Source organism: Bemisia tabaci, chromosome 8, assembly GCF_918797505.1.
Source record: "Bemisia tabaci chromosome 8, PGI_BMITA_v3".
Lineage (NCBI taxonomy): Eukaryota > Metazoa > Arthropoda > Insecta > Hemiptera > Aleyrodidae > Bemisia > Bemisia tabaci.
This window is the reverse complement of record NC_092800.1, coordinates 41,092,298-41,112,554: the sequence shown is the minus strand read 5'-3', so window position 1 is coordinate 41,112,554 and position 20,257 is coordinate 41,092,298. Positions and strand designations below refer to the sequence as shown.

The following is a 20,257-nucleotide window of genomic DNA, read 5'->3' as shown; positions in this document are numbered from 1 at the left end:
GACTGTAAGAAAGTATATACGTTTTTTACCTGGAAATATTGTGGAGTTGTATTAGGAACGCAAGTTCCTAGAAAACCTTGCATGAATTCTCGCAACAGTTCCCAGCAGTTACCAGGGACCATGCAGGGTCGGTATTCAACCTAAAAAATTGACAAATAATAGCTATTAAGACACACAACTAACAACTGAAAGAACAGGGGTTTCATAACAACAAATGAAAATAAACGTAAAATTCTGTGCCTCGCGATTTCATCTCTCTTGTTATTCTAATGTTTCAATAATAATTATTTCTTCAAGCTACAACGGTTGGCTTCCAACAACTATTATCTGATACAAGAAAGACATGAGGCTGAGAAATGTTTTATCGTATTATCACAAATTATTTCAAAATGTAGTTGGTGAGGACATGCAACAAAATTTTCACAAACTCGTTTCTTCTTCTAAGTTTATAATGTCATAACGCAGTGAAATGACAATTCAAATCAAGCTATCTCCCTCATTTTAAATTTATAAAATAGGATACAACCTTTGCAATTTCTTGTGAATGGATAAATTCTCCAAAAAAGGAAGATCACAGTCGGGCAATCAAGGGAAAATACGAATTACGCAAAAAACTGGGGAATGAGAGGCAATGTTGGTCGTATGAGGTTTTAAGTTCAGAGACATTTTGTCGCTGGAAGCACATTTATTTAGGCACAACTTATTCAGGCAAACCTGACTGGCAGCCACCGAGAAAAACTTCCCGCATGTGTGGTATATTTGAAAAGGCGTATTACAAACTACGCAGATTGCGTGCTAAGGGGTGGCTTTCAAACTTTAATGACAGGGTTCCCAGCCAATTTTGGAAAAAAAAATCCCTGACTTTTCCAGGTTTTCCAGGGCAAAATGAAAATTTTTCCAGGCCTTTTTCCGTGGAAAAAACTCAAATAATTTGCCCTAAGAGAGACAGCGCGCGCATTTTTCGGTTTTTGTAAAAACTCCTCTATATTTTCATCAATTTTTGATCTGGTTCAGCTTTTTTTTTATAAGAACCAGGCTAGGATAGTATCATAACACGAATGAAATTACAAAAAAACTTAAAATGTGTTGGAAAAAAAAAATTGGCGAAATATAAACGCCTTCTTAAACGATACATGCATTGGTGAAAGCAAATGATTTTTCAATTTGTTTCATTTACTCATAGTAGTATTGGATTTGAAAAATAAATCCCATCATGGCATTGCCGCTATGCTAAGGAAAAGAGCACTGAACAGATTCTTTTGAAAAATAATCCAACCTGCAGTCTTCGTTCTGCAGACTATTAAGAACTATTCTTAAAAAAACTGAGAATGCATATATATTTTTTTAAATGAGTGTATTGTCTAGGGAAAAAAGGCGGAGTTACAAAATAAATAACCTCTACCTTAGCATGCAGACATAGTTCTCAGCTAAGCGCAAGATATCCTAGTGAGTGTACTTGAAACTTTTACATTGAAGATTGAGGGTTACCCGATCGAAGAGCATAGGCGTAGCTAGGTCATTTTGCTAGGGGGGCCTGGCCTCCCACCACCGGGGGGTCTGGGGGGTATGGAATACCCCCCAGTTCAGGGGGGAACTTCGGGGGGCCTCCCCCGGAAAATTTTTGAAATTTTAACTCTACTTGAGCGCATCTCGAGGCACTTGTGGCGTTAATCTTCCTTCAATTTCTGCCTAAACATCACCCAGTTTTATGCATTTTAAGGTTCCGGAAATTTTTTGAAATTTTAACTCTACTTGAGCGCATCTCGAGGCACTTGTGGCGCTAATCTTCCTTCAATTTTTGCTTAAAAATCACCCAGTTTTTTACATTTTAAGGTTGAAATACTTTGAAATTGTTGCATTCAACAGGTTTTTCTATTTATAGGCATCCTCTCACGGGCCACGACGACAGAGACTTACCGTTGAAGAGGGTCTTTTTGCAACATCCAGAATTTCTGGGGGGGGGGGGCAGATGATACTATTTCCAATTCTAGGGGGGGTCAGGCCCCCCCTTCCTACGCTTCTGTCGAAGAGGAGTGAAGAGGAGTGGCTAGCTCCTGTGATCTCTTTTTTCATTAGACGCAAGCGGTCGCACAAGATGCCCCCATCATTATGGCTGATCTGCAGGGGGAGCCACCGAACACTTCCGAGTAGTTCCGATTCGTTCAGAATGTTGATAAAGAGGATGAGTTGACGGAAATTGCAATTTCAATTTTAATTATTTGCTTTTTATTTGTTTACTTATTAAATTTTTTTTCTCAGTACTTGAAAAAATTCCAGACTTTTGGAGCAAATTCCATGACTTTTCCATGTATTCCAGGCCATTTTTTCCCCCTGACTTTTCCAGATTTTCCAGGTTTTCCAGATCGCTGAGTACCCACGGCCTGGGCTCACGGCATAAATTATTTATGCCGTGAGCCCTGTAATGCGCATACACTTATGGGTCTCAGGACTCATGTCTTAATGCACAGAGTTCCGTTTGGTAGAAATACGTTCATTTTGTCATTCCCTGGCGAATCCTACTTTTTCTCTGTCTTACAATATTAGACAGCGGACCGAAGTCTTCAATAATCGGCCGTTTCAATCAATAGGATCGCTATATTTTTTCTTAGTCTTCTTTATCTTTAACTTTGTCAATCAATTGCAATGATCAGGCCATTGCCGGTCATATTTCTATAAAAAATCGAATTCCTTGATCAATTTTCCAACCTTGAAACGAGCTTACGTCCCTCCATCAAAGGATCGACGAATCAAGACATTATCACGCATCAAATCGTCGCTCCTCCGACGAAAAGACACATCTCAATTTCCACGTGAGCTTTATTTTCCATACAAATCCATGCTTCTAAGACTCATGCGGAAATCGTTATACGCCCATACGTCAAAGGAGCGACGAAATGACGGTCGACGTCTATGACGATCTGGCAAGGCGGGAGCCCAGGATGCTGCGTACGAGATGAGGATGAGATGAATGGCTATAGGTGAAAGCATCTCTTTATCGAGGCGGTCATAGCATCGTGCATTCGAGGATTCGTGTTGGCGCAATTGCCCTTTCGGGGAAATGCATCCTGATTCCTGATCATCTTGATTGAGACGCATCGGACGCTCGGGTCCGAGAGGATTTTACAAAGCACAATCCAGGCAACATGACAATAGCACATTAAATCTTAGTCTTAGTGTCTAATTCTGTCGTGCTAAGGAAGAACGCCGTATGCGCCTTCAGACGTTGCCAAGTTTCTTTTGACAAAAACCGGATTCACTGGAAAAAAAAAAACACAGTGCATCTAGAGTTCAGACTCTTAAAACATCGACAAGAAAAAGTCCTCTTGATTCAATCAGAATCCAGCTTAAATCAAGAACCAAGCCTCTTAATTTAAGCGGATTTAGTTTTGATTCAAGCTTAAATCTGATTGAATCAAAAGTATTTTTTCTTGTCAATGTTTTCAAGAGTCTGGACTCTGGATCCAATGTGGTTTTTTTTCCAGTGTTGGCTCAGTTGCGATGGTCACAGAATCATGTTTTGATGCTTGATTATTGCGGTTCACCTAAAATTAAAGAGATCGGTCCGAGCAGCGACTTTCTACGTTCAATATTAACCGAGGTACCGTCCTTTAAAAAGTCCGGTTTTTGACGTCATCCATCGCGGTAGTGAAACCTTTGGTTTCTTCCACCTCGCTTTTATCAGTCAGTGATGCACTGCTTACTCAGCGTGATACTTGGATAAAAGCAAGGTGAATAAAACCAAGGGTGTCACCACCGCGATGGATGACATCAAAAACCAGACTTTTCAAAGGGCGATATCTCGGTTAATATTGAACGTAGCAAGTTGCTGTTTGGACGGATCTTATTATTTTTGGCTGATCTACTACAAGGATCATGCATAAAACCACGATTTTGTGGCCAACGCGACTGACCTATTTACCGCGAAATACAGAATATTTTCCCCCGAAATTTTCAGACGATTTTGCACGCACTTTAATCTAAATATCGGTAATTTCAAAGGAAAAATATGCATGGATGTCGTAAAAAATACAATCTTTAAAAAATGGAAACTTGGCAACTCTCGAATTTTAATGCGGCGTTCTTCCTTAGCACGGCAGAATTCAAGCCGAGTCGATTACAATCAAGAAATGCCTTGAAGGAGGAGTGGATTCTAGATTTTTCCTATGTGATTTATGTTGTTTTTGAGTCATTGAAACACTTGAATTCATCTGTGATGCACCCGTGGCAAAGGTTCGTGACGACCCACACCTATGCAAAAAAGGGGGGCACGCTTGAAATGACAAAACTTTTCGGGGGGGGGGGGGGGGGGGGGGTGTCTGGAGGTAAGTGACATTTTGGACAAAAGGAGAAGAAGAGGTCAAAGGTCGGGAAAAATGGGTTACGTAATTCATGGACGAACCCTCACTACTTTTCAGCAAAAAAAGGAAAGTTGTGAAAAGTGAGAGATGAATTAATCCGGGAAATCCAGGTACCCTCATTAATTATTGTAATAATTGGACGTATTTCTATTAAACGGAACTACGTGCATTATGACGTGAGCCCTGTTATGGACATATTCGTATGGGTCTCAGGGCTAATGTCTTAACGCACATAGTTCCGTTTGATAGAAATACATCCAATTAGTTTTCAGTTCAATGGAGACATTTTCTTTTGTGAGCTTGCACTGACCTTTCACCTGGGAAACCCGAAATGTAGGGATATTTTGGAAATCGAAGCCACTCTTTTGTTTTCGAGAACAACAAGGAAAACTTTGGAGACCTCGAGGGCTCGGAACTTCTGGTACTTTGGTCAGTCGAAGTCGCGCAGCCGTAGGGGTTGAGCTTGAGTGTAGAGGATAATCAAATCGGAAGTTTATTTTATCGGAAATATATTCATCTCGGGACCGCGTGTGATAGTCGTGTTATTCAAGTGCATTACCATCAGTGTAGTTTCGTGTTCGGTACTATAGTTTCGTGTTCGGTACTATATTTTCGTGTTCGGTACTTTATTTCCGTGTTCGGTACTTTACAATTAAAATTTTTTTCTGTGAATTATTTCGTGATTATAGAAAGTGCAGTGAATGGTTGAACAACCTTACTTTCCGCAAGTTTTCTATCCGCCGAAAGTTTTCGTCAGCGACCCTCTACTTTTTCTGTCCAGTGTAATTGTTTGCCGTGTTTTACAATAAGTGTTACTATTTGTCACTCGTGTCGGTTGTCATTGTGCGAATTTTCGGAAGTGTTTATTCTGTGATTATTTTTATGAAATTTGATTTGAGAATATCGTTTCGGAAGTCAATTTGCTCACGTGTATTCCTCAGCGTTGATTCGGTAAGTCGCTTGCTGTCATCAACAAAATGGTTTTTTTTTTTCATTTTTTCTTTTTTTACGAGAGAAGTGTGGTACATTTGATATCGATGACTTAAGTGTGAAACCACGTATTTCCAGTAAAATTTATGCTACCATTTTATTTTATCGAGGAAAATCAAGTCGACTGTTGGGCTTGATATCTTTACAGAACACTGGAAAAAAAACCACATTGCATTTAGAATCCAGACTCTTGAAAACATTAAAAAGAAAAATACTGTTGATTCAATCGGATTTTTGCTTGAACCAAAACGAAATCCGCTCAAATTAAGAGGCTTGGTTCTTGATCTAAGCTAGATTTGATTGAATTAAGAGTACTTTTTCTTGTCGATGTTTTTAAGAGTCTCGACTCTAGATCCAATGTGTTTTCTTTCCAGTGAATATTTTGCTAAAAGAGAGGAAAAATCGAGGTAGTTTTTAAGGAATAAGTTGACTAGTTTTACCAAGAAAAAATAAAGTGTAACAGGAGGTCCAGGACGTCGCAGACGGAGATAGGTGGTTTCGCACTTCGGCCATCGATATTTAATATAAGAATCCCTGTGGGCGATAATCTTTTGATTTTCTCGAAATTTTTTCACAATCAGTGGAGTTATCGAGGTATTCTGCGTATTGAAATGTGTTGCAATTTTTTGCATTTGCGAATTACCTAACTTCTTCATAAATCGATGGCCAAAGTGGAAAATCATGCATTTCTATTGTGGTGTCATAAAATTTCCACCTTTATTTTATTTTTTCGAAAAGAAACAAGCAAACTTCATAGCTTGAAATTTATACAAAGTATTCTGCAAAAAATGCAAAAAAATCACGGAAGTTTTAAAGAAATTAGGTGGACCAGTTCCCCCGAGAAAAAATGAAGTATGACAGAAAATCTGTTGAGTAGCAGACGGAAACGCGTGTTTCTACACTTAAGGTGATTCGATGGACGCGATATTTTGCGTCAGAACGGCATGCGATTTATCGCATCAATTGGTTCCATTTTTTCAGTGTTCGTCATTTTTCTCCAATTTTGAGATCGCGATTCTGTTGTCAGGAGACTAAAGCACTCACTTACCAATTTTAACAAAGAAATTCAACGTGATAAAGGCGTGGTTTTTTTGGAGAGAAAACATAGCATTCGATACTGATATCGAAACTGCACTCGAATGCGATATTTTCTCTCTAAAAAAACCACGCCTTTATTACGTTGAATTTCTTTGTTAAAATTGGTAAGCGAGTGCTTTAGTCTCCTGACAACAGAATTGCAATCTCAAAATTGGAGAAGAATGACAAGAAGCTGAAAAAATGGAACCAATGGATGCGATATATCGCATGCCTTTCTAACACTAAATATGGCGTCCATCAAATCTCCTTAGGTCGTCGATATGAAAATGTTTAATCGTTGAAAATTGATTATTATTATATACATGATGTGAGAATATTGTAATTTTGTGGTACAAAAAGCAGTTTTATTCCATTATTTTTCAACATTATTTCAATTTATTTGTTAAGCTGTTCCATATACTAGACAATTAATTATATTAATTTTTTTCTTTGCAGCCATCATTCGAGAAGGCGATGAACGAGGATGGAAATCTTCACCCTACGCATCACAGCTGTTCCTGACCTTGCAGATCATCGCTTCTTCACGGTAAGATCTCTCAAGCTTCCTCCTATTTCGAAAATTAAGGTGATTCGATGAACGCCGTATTTTGTGACAGAACGGCATGTGATATATATCATCGATTAGTTCCATTTTTCCGGCGACTCGTCATTTTTCTCGAATTTTGAGATCGCAATTCTATTGTCAAGAGACTAAATAATTCACTTATCAATTTTGATGAACAAATTCAAAGTATTAAAGGCGTGAGGAAAATAGAGGAAAAATACTGCATTCGAATGCGATATTTTGTCTGATAAAAAAAACCCACGACTTCATTACGATGAATTTGTAGGTCAAAATTTGGTAGGTGAATGCTTTAGTCTCCTGACAACAGAATTGCGATCTCAAAATTCGAGAAAAATGAGAAGTAGCTGAAAAAAAGAAACCAATTGACGCGATATTTCGCATGTCGTTCGGGCACAAAATATGGCGTTCATTGAATCACCTCAACTTCTAATGAATCGGTTACTGTCAATAATTTCAATTTTTGAAATGGGCTGCTAAAAAATTTGAGGGGCTTGGAGGACAAGGCGCATAAGTGCAGTTTTTGAGAAAGTTGAGATTTTAATGATTTCAAGTAAAACTAGTCTAAGTGTATATTTTGTGAAAAATTCCCTCTCAAATTTCAATTTTGAAGCTTCAAAAAGTCAGTTTGAACTTTCTTTCCGCCATAAGGATCCGTGTAATTTTGAGACTTCAAATACATATTTCTCGATGATGATTTCAAGTAAAACTAGTCTTAGTGCATATTTTGTGAAAAATTTCCTCTCAAATTTCAATTTTTAAGCTTCAAAAAGTCAGTTTGAACTTTCTTTCCGCCATAAGGATCCATGTAATTTCGAGACTTCAAACACATATTTCTCGAGGTAGCAAAATCTGCACTTACGCGCTTTGTCCTACAAGCCTCTCATTCTTCCCCAACGCTGATCATCGCCGCTGTCATCATTCAGGCGATTTTAGGTAAAATCAACTTAAGGTGATTCGATGGATGCCATATTTTGAGTCAGAATGGAATGCGATATATTGCTTCAGATTTTTTCAGCTACTCGTCATTTTACTTCAATTTTGAGATCGCAATTCTGTTGTCAGGAGACTAAAGCACTTACAAATTTTAACAATGAAATTCAACGTAACAAAGGCGTGGTTTTTTTAGAGAGAACACATCGCATTCGATACTGATATCGAAAGTGCACTCAAATGCGATATTTTCTCTCTAAAAAAACCACGCCTTTATTACGTTGAATTTCATTGTTAAAATTGGTAAGCGAGTGCTCTAGTCTCCTGACAACAGAATTGAGATCTCAAAATTCGAGAAAAATGACGAGTAGCTGAAAAAATGAAACTAATCGACGCGATATTTCGCATGTCGTTCTGGCACAAAATATGGCGTTCATCGAATCACCTCAACTTCTAATGAATCGGTTACCGTCAATAATTTCAATTTTTTAAATGGGCTGCTAAAGTATATGAGGGGTTTGGAGGACAAGGCGCACAAAAGCAGTTTTGGAAAAAGTTCAGATTTTAATGATTTCAAGTAAAACTAGTCTTGGTGCATATTTTGTGAAAAATTCCCTCTCAAATTTCAATTTTTAAGCTTCAAAAAGTCAGTTTGAACTTTCTTTCCGCCATAAGGATCCATGTAATTTCAAAACTTCAAACACATATTTCTCGAGGTAGCAAAAACTGCACTTACGCGCTTTGTCCTACAAGCCCCTCATTCTTCCTCAACGCTGATCATCGCCGCTGTCATCATTCGGGCGATTTTAGGTAGAATCAACTGAACTACATTTCGTCGCTCCTCTGACGTAAGGGCGTAACTTGATTTCTACGTGACCCCTGTGCTCTGTATAACTCTATGCTTTCTAAGGCTCATGCAAAAATCTAGATACGCCCTTACGTCAGAGGAGCGACGATTTGACGGTGCTTAGTTTTTCCTGATGTTCTGTTTCTGTAATACTGCAGAACTACGGAACATAATGCCTTGAAACTGTCTTATTTTTCCAAGATTCTGCAGAATAAACTATTCACTGAATTCGCTACGACAGGATTCAGCTTCATTTTTTGTCATTTCCCGGACGAAGAAACGTAACTCCATTCCAAGGTTGTCAAATTGATTCAAAGAATTCAATTTTTCACAAACACGAGAAAGCGAAATCTTTATCTAAAATTTATTTTCGTTTTTCATGAGATCAGCGGAAAAATCAGTGAAATGTACAATTAATACCTAACATTTTCCTTTACAAATTCAAATTTACGAGGCGAAATCTGGCAACAATGAAGTGGACCACATTTTGCAAAAAGGAACCACTATTTCTGGCTCATTTTAGAAACAACGTATATGCCATTGGTTTCCCTTTGCAGAACGGTGGTTTTATGGAAGAGTCAGAAATAGTGGTTCCTTATTGCAAAATGTAATCCAAATGTAGTTATGTTCTTTCGTGGGAGGTAACGACGAATTGGACTGCATTTTGCAATTTGGAACTATAAATTCTGGCTCATCTGAAAAAAACACTTATGTGCATAGGGATACTAATGGCACATGCGTTTTTTTTTTAAAACCGGGCAAGAATTTATAGTTCCAAATTGCAAAATGCAGTCCAATTGAGGGAGGAAAATAGATTAAAAAGCCTCCCAATAAGTGGCCTCGTTTCGTCGCTCCTCTGACGAAAGGGCGAATCTCAATTTCCTCGTGAGCTCTGGGTCACATTCAAATCCATGCTTTCTGCGGTTCATGTGAAAAGTGAGATACGTCCTTATGTCAGAGGAGCGACCTTTTTTGAAACCCGGGGATTTCATTCGTACGTGACCGAAATGAAACCTTATGATGAGACAACCTCCGGTAAAAATTTTAGCTTGAGGATACGTTTGGTTTTGGACAGTGGCGTGGCGTGAATTGCGATGTATCGATTCTCATGCCATTTAAAGCTATGGTAAAGAATCGATTATTAAGGTGTTCGCTGCGAACACCCTGTCTATCGATCCTTTTTCATAGGTTTAAATGGCATGACAATCGATATATCGCAATTCACGCCACGCCATTGGTTTTGGAGCTACAGCATTGCAAAGTTTGCATGTTTGAGTCTTAAAAATCTTCATATTTTTGAAGAATTTCTTCCAAAAGCCAATTTCAAAGTAATGTAAGTAACAAGTAATTTAAGTTTCAAGTAAACATGACGCGTAACTGAAAAATTATAAGAAAATCCGTAGTAAAAGTTTCAAATTGTGGATGAGCCGTTAATAGCAGTACAACGTTGCAAAAATTACATTCTTGCCCTTTAAAAATACCCATTTTTTATAGTTTTGTATATTGTAGCAGTATTTGAGACATAAAATATACAATTAGAGATACTCGCAGGCTCTAAAATTTATATCAGTATACGATAATTTTAGGCAATGCAGCGTTGCAAAGCTTAGACGTATAGCATAGATTTAATCAGTATACGATACTTTTGGGCAATACAGCGTTGCAAAGTTTACATCTTTCATCTATGAAAATGTCTACTTTTTCTTGCTATTGTATTGGAGATAAGATACAATATGAGTTAATGGTTAATAGTGAAGCGAAATGTGGAGGCTTTATGTTGATCCTGGGTGACAATTGCATTAAAATAACATCTTTGCAAATTTTATCTGCTTTTCTTTTAACATTCGATTGTATAAAATTAGTTAAAAGTAAGGATTCTTCCAATAGTTCTTTCACTTTAAAATGTAATTCCAGAGGATTTTTGGAATACAATGGATGATTCAGCATCAGCGTTGCTTTCAAGATCTGAAATATTCTGCCTAGACTTAGTTGCAAATTCAACCTTTTTTAGGTGTAATGAAGAAACTAACATAGAATATGGAGGCGTTTGGGTTTTTTTAAGTAGAAATAAATCTTGATATAGACGATACATTCATTATGCCTTAAAAAACTGAGTATGTTGAACGTAAGAATGAAAGATTTTGAAAATATTAAAGAAATAAAAAAAAAAAAAAAAAATGCAAAGTAAATTAAATGAACGAAAAATAATAAATACACCAACAAAACAATAAAATATAATTTAAAACCTAAATAGAATATTTAAATCACTGTTGCGTTAATGTATAAAAAAACCCAGACGCCTCCTTAAGAGAGAATTTTAAAATTATTTAAATATGACTTTTGGAGGGTGAAAGTTTAAAATTGGCATCATGTTGAGGCGATTTCTATAGATTTGAAGGCAAGACAGGACTGATACTGAAGCATCACATGAATAAAATATTTTGAAGGAAGAAGATAAAAAACTATAAAAAATACAAAAATAAAAAAAAATGAAAAATAATGTACGGTAGAAAGTCATATAAAATTGAAAGAAAAAAATGTCAATGTATATAAAAAAATAAGCAAAATCAAATAACTACTGGAAGCATCTTTATTTTAAAATCGTCTATTATTTATTGCTTGGAGAGAATTGTGAATACACTTGGCGAAAGTATTATTGCAAAAACCAATTGTCACTTGGAACAGACATCAGACCTTGATATTTTGGCTTGATATGAGGGATGACACCCATTGATTTTATCTTAAACTGGAAAAAAATTTTGAAAAAATCATATTTCGTTGAGTTCAAAATTGTAAGCTTGGCAACGCTGTATCACTACAAATCAATCTTACACCTGCAGATAACGTAAATGGTTTATTTTATAAAAAAAAAAAAAAAAAAAAAAAAAAAAACCCAAACAAACACTGAACTTAAAAATAAAAACATTTTTAAAGCTTATATACATAAATTTTGCAACGCTGTATCGTTAAATCTATACTTACTCTCGCTGTAAAACTTTTACACAAGACTAATCTTATCATAGAATTTCAGCTAAACCACATTATCATACCTTTAGGTGGTCAATAAGTTCGTTTTTTAATTAAAAAACGGAACAAAATGAGCATTTTTATAGGTCTGTGATGTCAAGTTTGCAACGTTGTATCAACAGAATCAACAGCATTAACATAGAAAAATTATTTATTATTAACGTATTTTTTTAGAAAGATGTACACTGCCTGTTGATAAAATGTCGGAATATATCATGAAACATCCAATGACAGTTGTTTACAGAAAGTAAGATACTTGATAATACGATAATCTTTAAAGCTTAAATATGAAAACTTGTCAACGCTGTATTTTTAAAACCAGACGTATCATCAAGCTAAGATTTTTACTGGAGACATGGATCATCATAGAGCAAAGTAACAATATGTAACAATTTTGAATGATTATTCATGAATTTCCAGAGTGCCTCGTGTCTTTGGAAGAATTTTTGACGAGCCGGGGTCTAAAAGTGCGTCGTGGTGGAAATTAACTGTTAAACCTTGTTAGGTTATCGACTGCTTTACTTCCTTCTTGCCTTCAATCTGGTGAAGATTGAGCAGAGAGCGCCGAGAGCGGTCTGAGTCAACGTTACCTAATTTGAACTAAATTTTGCAATTCGGAGCTACATTTTCTGGCTCATCTATAAAAACACTTATGTGCATATGATACTATGGGTACTTACGTTGTTTCTAAACTTGAGACACAAATTTTAGTGCTCAATTGCAAAATGCAGTCCATTTGTGTGTGGATCTGTGTAAAAAGAGCTTCTCCTCCGGGAGAAAATTGTTCTTAACTTTTTGCGAACACATGAACAACATTTTTCTACAACCTAGGAATTTTTGTCTTCAAGCTTCACGACAGTTTTTGAGATTTAGGATCAAATTTCCTGAGTAAAGGAATTTTGTCCCCAGAAAGATAGGTCTCCTCTTACGGATCTGGTCACTAGTAAAAGGGGCCGGGCATATTGTTATAAAAGGTAGCTTCCACATGAATAATAAGTTTTCCTCCGCTCCAATAGCCTCCAGACTCATTTGGACCACATTTTGCAATTGGGAACTATAATTTCTGACTCAGTTTAGAAATAACTTATGAGCCATTAGTTTCCCGATGCACAAAAGTGCTTTTAAGGATGAGCCAGAAATTTTAGTTCCTGATTGCAAAATGTAGTCCATTTAACCCTCGTCTGTCACATATAAGTAGAACTGACCAGACGTTTAAATGTAAAACTTGTCTCTCGTACGAAGGAATGTAACTCCATTCCAAGGTCACCAAATTGACTCAAACAATTAATTTATTTTACAAAGTTATGCTTGTGCAATTTTCAGGCACAACTTTGTAAAACAAATTAATGAAAATGTGCCTGTGTAATTTTTATTTTAATTTTGCATGAAATCTCGGGGAAAATTATCAATGAAATTTCCAGTTAGGAAAGTTCAAGATCCTCCTACTTAATATGCAATTTGCGAGGGGACATTTGGCAACATTGAAATGAAGTTACGTTCTTTCACGCGGGAAACGATGAGCTCTCTTAAGTTTAGTTTTACTGTGCCGAGGCAAGTGAACCACCAAAACTTTCATTATTGCTATACTAGAGGTTGTTTTGCAAAACGAAAAAAATTCCGCCTGAGGTTACTGTTTTACGACTAATATTTATAATCCGTCTTGGTCAATTTTGCTCTTTCAATGACAATTTGTATTGAAAGTGTTGATTTACAACATTATGGTAGTAGTTTTTGTGTAATTTTTGGTTTGTTGGGTAGCCAGTGCTATGGGTTTAAATAAACTGTTAACTCACGTTAACTTGAAATTCAGGAACTTAATAGTCGAAGCTTTTCGGCCTCAGCCGTCGTCAGGACTTAGCAAAAAACACAGTTTGAGACAAGAAATGATTAATTTTGATTAATATCAGTTCATACATATGATGAACGAGTGTGTTTCGGTGTAGTTGTGTTTCATTGAGTTTCTGATTGATTCAACGTTATTTCTACCGGAATAAATGATGAAAAATGGACGGCTCGTGCAGTGGCGTGGCGCGCTTTGCGATATATCGATTTATCGGTCATTTAAACCTATGGAAAAGGATCGATAAACAGGGTGTTCGTAGCGAACACGCCTTAATAATTGATTTTTTACCATGGATTTAAATGGCATAACAATCGATATATCGCAATTCACGCCACGCCACTGGGATCGCAAGTTCTTCTGTCCTCAGGACTTTTGTCTAGGAATGAGATTCTTGATTATAAATAAGATGTTCAACATTTTTCTATTGCTCACCATTTTGAGACTTTTCCTAACTTCGAATGAAGTGACCGAATCACTTCCTTCGTCAATTCTCTGTCTCGGTGACGGAGTGTGCGTTTGTCTTCTGAAGCACTGTCAGAAGTCTATTACTGGCTACTAGATTCCCTGGGGATCAAATAGACTTTATTCTACGATAAAAAAAACTACTATTTACGGCTCATTCGTGAAAGTACCTCTTCGTAGAAGGTAAAATCAAAGTTTGAGGAGAGGGAGAAGAATAGAAAGAGGAGGAAAAAGAAGATGAGAGAAAGAACAGGAAGAAAAGAGAGAAGAGAGGAGAGAAAAGAAGAGACATGGAAGATGAAGAAGAGAAGAATAGAGAGAACATAAAAGAGAATAAAACAGTGAAAGCACACAGTAAAACAGTGAGAGGGAAATTGAGAAGGAAATTGAGAAGGAAAGCGCGAGAAGGAAAACGAGAAGGAAATTGAGAAGGAAAGCGTGAGAAGGAAAGCGAGAAGGAAATTGAGAGGAAAAGCGAGAAGGAAAGCGTGAAGGAAATTGAGAGGGAAAGCGAGAAGGAAATTGAGAAAGCGAGAAGGAAATTGAGAAGGAAATTGAGAAGGAAAGCGAGAAGGAAAGCGAGAAGGAAATCAAGAGGAAAAGCGAGAAGAAAAGTGAGAGGAAAATCGAGAGGAAAAGCGAGAGGAAACGTGAGAAGAGAGAGAAAAGGCGAGGTAAACCCTCGTTTTCCACGGTCCACACGAGGAGGAACCGACATCAGACGGCACGCTTCCACCGTCCAACTTACAAAACTCCCATCGCATACGTTAATTTGAAATTCTAAATTTTGAAGAAATTTTGAAGAAAATTCAAGAGAAAAATTTTAGATGAAATTTTAAAAGACAAAGGCATGGGGCTCATGCCTTTGTTGTTAGTGAGATTTATAAGGATAACCTTATTTTTAATTTTTTTTTTTAAATTTAATAATTATTGAAGATCTCATGCCATGAAGAGTTGGGTTGGCGTTCTGGGCGCTCCCTCACTCTACAACAGTGAACAATTTCGCCAATGGACCGAATGCAGGGAACTCCTCTACCACCGTGCGATCCAGCAGTGAGGACAACAAACGCGTAGCTGGTTACTCTCTACGAGAGATAGAGTTTGCTTGAAACTTCGTCCGGCTTGTTCGGCCCAGGAGAGACTGAATACCTTGAGCCACGAGACCCCCAGGAAAACTCTCGTGTGGTATTTCGGCTCGTCCTGCATCAAAACCTACATTCAACAATCTGCAACAATCGCCCCAACCACCCAGCCCGTTTGAGAGGGTGTCCGACCCTCCGAGTTCCGGACTTTGCCTGGTCTAATAGTGTGCCCGGGGGGGATGAGCGGCTTTTAGACTTAATGAAATGCGCAAGCATCGGCAGATACCGGAGGTTTGACCAGTACAGGATTTGCCAGGCTTCGATCGGTCACCCCTGCACGTGGTCACTGGCGAATCGCGCAAAGTCGGTCACAGATCGGGATTTTCAGACCACTGTGTTACCGTTGATCCTTGCACCCCTCGCGGTTCAAGGTATATGGCCTAACTACTATATCAGTGGTCTTTCTGATGATCATCGTTCCCCTCATGTTCCCCTAAGGTTCCGCTTGATCTCTTCCGGTAAGCCAGGGATATGGGCTTAACAACCAAGGTAAGTAACGTACCATAGGTTCCGCTTGATCCAAGGCTTGGCCATGGATATGGCCCACTAACATCCAAGGATGTTAAATCAGCCCTGCATGCGCGCGAAAGCAGGGCACCGAGGAAGTGGTTGATTTCCATTGGCCCGAGCGTATTTGGGATATGGTCTAAACAACCAAGGTTATACAACGTACCAAAGATGCCGCTTGATCCTAAAATTGCATCGTTACGAAGGTGTGAAGAGATAAGGGTCATAACAACCAGAGGCGAGGGAGGGTGCAGAATTCACAACAGGTTGTGCCGAGCGTTTGGCCACGGGTCCCTGAGACACCGCCCCAGGTCCACCCACGAGGAGGCTCCGGCACCAGACCGCGGTCTGGTGCCGGAGCCTCCTCGTGGTGGACCTGGGGCGGGTCTCTGACCCGTGCCAAACGCCGGCAAACCTGTTGTGATTCTGCACCCTCCCTCGCCTCTGGTTGTTAGCCCATATCTCTTCACACATCGTAACGAGCAATTTAGGATCAAGCGCATCTTTGGTACGTTATTACCTTGGTTGTTAGCCCATATCCCTAATACGCTCGGGCATGGATCAACCACTTCCTCGGTGCCCTGCTTCGCGCGCAGCAGGGCTGTTTACACCTTGGATGTTAGGCCATATCCATTGCAGCCTTGGATCAAGCGGAACCTTGGTACGTTATTACCTTGGTTGTTAGCCCATATCCCTGGCTTACGGAAGAGATCAAGCGGAACCTTAGGAACATGAGGGGAACGATGATCTTCAGAAGACCACTGATAGTAGTTAGGCCATATCCTTGAACCGCGAGGTGCAAGGATCAACCGGTACACAGTGGTCTGAAAATCCCGATCTGTGACCGACTTTGCGCGATTCGCCAGTGACCACGTGCAGGGGTGACCGATCGAAGCCTGGCAATCCTGTACTGGTCAACCTCCGGTATCTGCCGATGCTTGCGCATTAAGTCTAAAGCCGTCATCCCCCCCGGGACACTTTAGACCAGGCAAAGTCGGAACCGGAGGGTCGGACACCTCTCAAACGGGCTGGTGGTTGGGGCGATGTTGCAGATTGAAGTAGGTTTTGATGCAGGACGAGCCGAATACCTCACGAGAGTTCCGGGGTCTCGTGGCTCAAGGTATTCTGTTCTCCTGGGCCGAACAAGCCGGACAAAGTTTCAGCAATCTCTATCTCTGTAGAGAGTATCCAGCTACGAGTTTGTTGTCTCACTGCTGGATCGCACGGTGGTAGAGGAGTTCCCTGCATTCGGTCATTGGCGAATTGTTCACTGTTGTGAGTGAGGGTGCGCCCAGAACGCCAACCCAACTCTTCATGGCATGAGATCTTCAATAATTATTAAATTTAAAAAAAAAAAATTAAAAATAAGGTTATCCTTATTAAATCTCACTAACAACAAAGGCATGAGCCCCATGCCTTTGTCTTTTAAAATTTCATCTAAATTTTTTCGAAATTTCTTCAAAATTTCTTCAAAATTTTGAATTTCAAATTAACGTATGCGATGGGAGTTGTAAGTTGGACGGTGGAAGCGTGCCGTCTGATGTCGGTTCCTCCTCGTGGTGGACGGTGGAAACGAGGGTTTTACCCTCGGCTAAACGCCGACAAAATATGTACTGGTTTGGTAGTAACACACACACAATTCTTTTATTTTTATTTGTTTACTTATTAAATTTTTTTCTCAGTACTTGAAAAAATTCCAGACTTTTGAAGCAAATTCCCTGACTTTTCCATGTTTTCCGGGCCATTTTTTTTCCCCTGACTTTTCCAGGTTTTCCAGATCGCTGGGAACCCTGAATGATGTACCCAACGTGATTTTTGTGCAAATTTTCCCTAAAAAAGTGTGTTTGCCGCAGGCAAACCGTAAAATCAGGCATTTTGTCAAATAGCTAGGCAATAGTCAAATATTCTAACTTAGATTGAAATTCTGATTATTTCCCTAATCTCAGACAAAATACTTCGTTGTTCCTGCAAGGAAAATTTTTCAGTAAAAATTTGCACCACACAATAGTATTTTAAACGATTTTCAGCTCCTGCATGAACAGACACTGATCTCGAAATTTTCAGCATGTCATAAAATACAGACTTTTTGGAATTTCAACATTTAAAAATATGAGAAGCAATTGAAGAGGAAGAGACAAAAAGAGTTCGTAGGTTTGATGAGTTATTTTTCCAAAAATAGTGAAAAATCGTGTGCTCTTCGCCATAAAATTAAAACATTTTGTAGACCGTCAGAAGTTGAATATGTGCCTAGGCATTTGACAAAATGCCTAATTTCACTATTAGCCTGCGACATATACAGTTGGCTGTACCTCTTGCATGTGCCATACCCATTTCTATCATTCAGTGATATGAAGTTCCTGATTTTTTGGTTGATTTTTTTTGATTTTTGAATGACTGAGCCCAATGTTTTTACAGGGTTGCCAGCCAAATTATTTTTTTCCATTCCCTGACTTTTCCCTGACTTTTCCCTGACTTTCCAATATTTTTCCCTGACTTTTAAGTATGGATCTGACGCAGTCTGTTAAAGTGAAAATGAGTCAGTTGATCCCGCAACGCGAGCCCGAAACCGCCCGCGCCTAATTCCACGAAAAATCAGAAAAATCCCTGACCAACATTGAAATTCCCTGACTTTCCCTGACTTTTCCTGGTTGATTTTTTTCCCTGACTTTTCCCGGTTTTCCCGGTCGCTGGCAACCCTGTTTTTATTGTAAGATGACGAGTGAAAAAGTATGAAGTTTGAAATAAGCGTACTTCAACGAGGACTCCTTTGAAGTTCTGGCCCATGGAGACGGTGCCGAGTTTGACGAGGAAGTCGCCGAGCTCGAAGCGGGGTCCCTTGGCCTCGAGGCGGGTCTGCTTCTTGCTCGTGTAGATGGAGGTCATCTTGAGCATGAGCAAGTCGAAGAGCTGGTCGGCCACCAGAGTGATGGTCTTCGTCCCGTTGTCCAGGATCGAAAACACCGACGCGGGGTGCTCCGAGTTGTGCAGCACGTGCACCGTCCGCTGCTGCCCTGCAACCCCAGAAAATCAGAAAAAATCCGAGATTAACACAAAAACAAGTTCATTTAACATCTGGTTAAGCGTAGAGTACCTGTATAGCGAGAGTATAGACAGATGTGAAACTCCGAAAATCCATCAGGCCTTCACCGATGTCTCCGCGAATAAAGTTAGGGCCCAGGAATGCAGCCAACCTATGAATCTCAATTATCCAGAGCGCTTTACTAATACAATTGTTACGAACCATCGTTTATAAAGCACGTATTTGACTTACTTGTTGCATAAATTTACTCATTTTTGCGGAAGAACGCTCATTTATGTACATTCTTAGCCATCTTGGTTAGAATTGGAATGTGCAGACTGGCAGTGAAATTTTGTGCGTTAGAAGTTGGTTAGAAGGGTGGCTGCACTTTTGGGCCCTAAGCCCTCCATGAAGCGATCTGTCCATACTCTCGCTATAGAGGTACTCTAGTTAAGCGTATATATGTTGAAGGAAAATAGTCAAATCAGGCATTTTGTTAAATGCCTAGTGATGCGGTCTCCAATAGCTAGGGGAGCAAATAGAATAGAGAGAGAAATAGGGCAGAGGAAAGAAGAGTAGGGCGAAGCGATCTGGCAACCTCGGAACGACGAGTTCCGAGCCTATCATAGATAGCGCATGGATGGAACCCGTCGAACTCAAAGCGACCAGTCCATAAAGCGAGAAAATGGGGATAAATCTACATGACAGAGAGAAAATGCACTATAAAAATATGAAAAATAAGCACTCTAAGCACTCACCGAAGTCCTCAGTCTGGTACAGCCATGCGGCGCTGAAGCGGCATGCTCTCGACGTCACGGGCGAAACCTGGCGCCATCTCACTCGCGTAAGCTAGAAATCTAGCCTAGCATGGTAACAGCTCTCAAGCGGGGGGCGTAAAGGATCAAAAGTGCGGACATATCAGGAAAAAGGGAGCGGTAGCTAAGTGCAAGGGTGCGGTTGGGCGACACAAGCACACTCTCATTCATACCATCATAACTAAAGCAGGAAAATAGTCGTCTACTACTAAATAAGCGAGCTTGTTTTACCAAGAGTGATGAGAAGCGGTAGAGCGAAGGCAAATGTCAGCAAAAGCGGCGATACCAAAGGTAGCAGCTGGGCAGCAGTAGAGCAGCAGGGCAGTAGCAGGAGAAAGCACAGAGGCGCGGCGACGTTCTCGGCGTAAGTGGGGCGACGCGAGCTGAAGTCTGAAATGGCTCACTGGGAAAGTAGGGGAAAATCTCCAATCAGCTCTGATTGGCCGATCAGCCGCCTCGGGGCTCTCTCCTCCTGCTGTCCTGCAAGCCCGACTTGTAGCGACAAATATAGCGAAAAAATACGATGAAAATCGGCGCCAACACCTAGGCAAATAGTTAAATATTCTTACTTAAACTGAAACGCTGATTATTTTGCTGACGGTAGACAAAATAATTCTCTGATCATGTGGATATGAATTCCCTTTAAAAACTTGT

At 39.4% G+C, this 20,257-nt stretch overlaps 1 protein-coding gene across 1 annotated transcript in view; it reads right to left on the bottom strand.

Annotated features, from left to right (window-relative positions):
- MED20 (Mediator complex subunit 20) overlaps positions 1–20,257 on the bottom strand; it is a 190,004-nt gene that overhangs the window by 3,591 nt on the left and 166,156 nt on the right. The window contains exons 3-4 of the mRNA XM_019053382.2: positions 18,521–18,780; positions 30–140 (exon numbers count right to left, since the gene is read on the bottom strand). Of these exons, the coding sequence (XP_018908927.1) occupies positions 30–140; positions 18,521–18,780 (371 nt within the window). The remainder of the gene's footprint in view (positions 1–29; positions 141–18,520; positions 18,781–20,257) is intronic.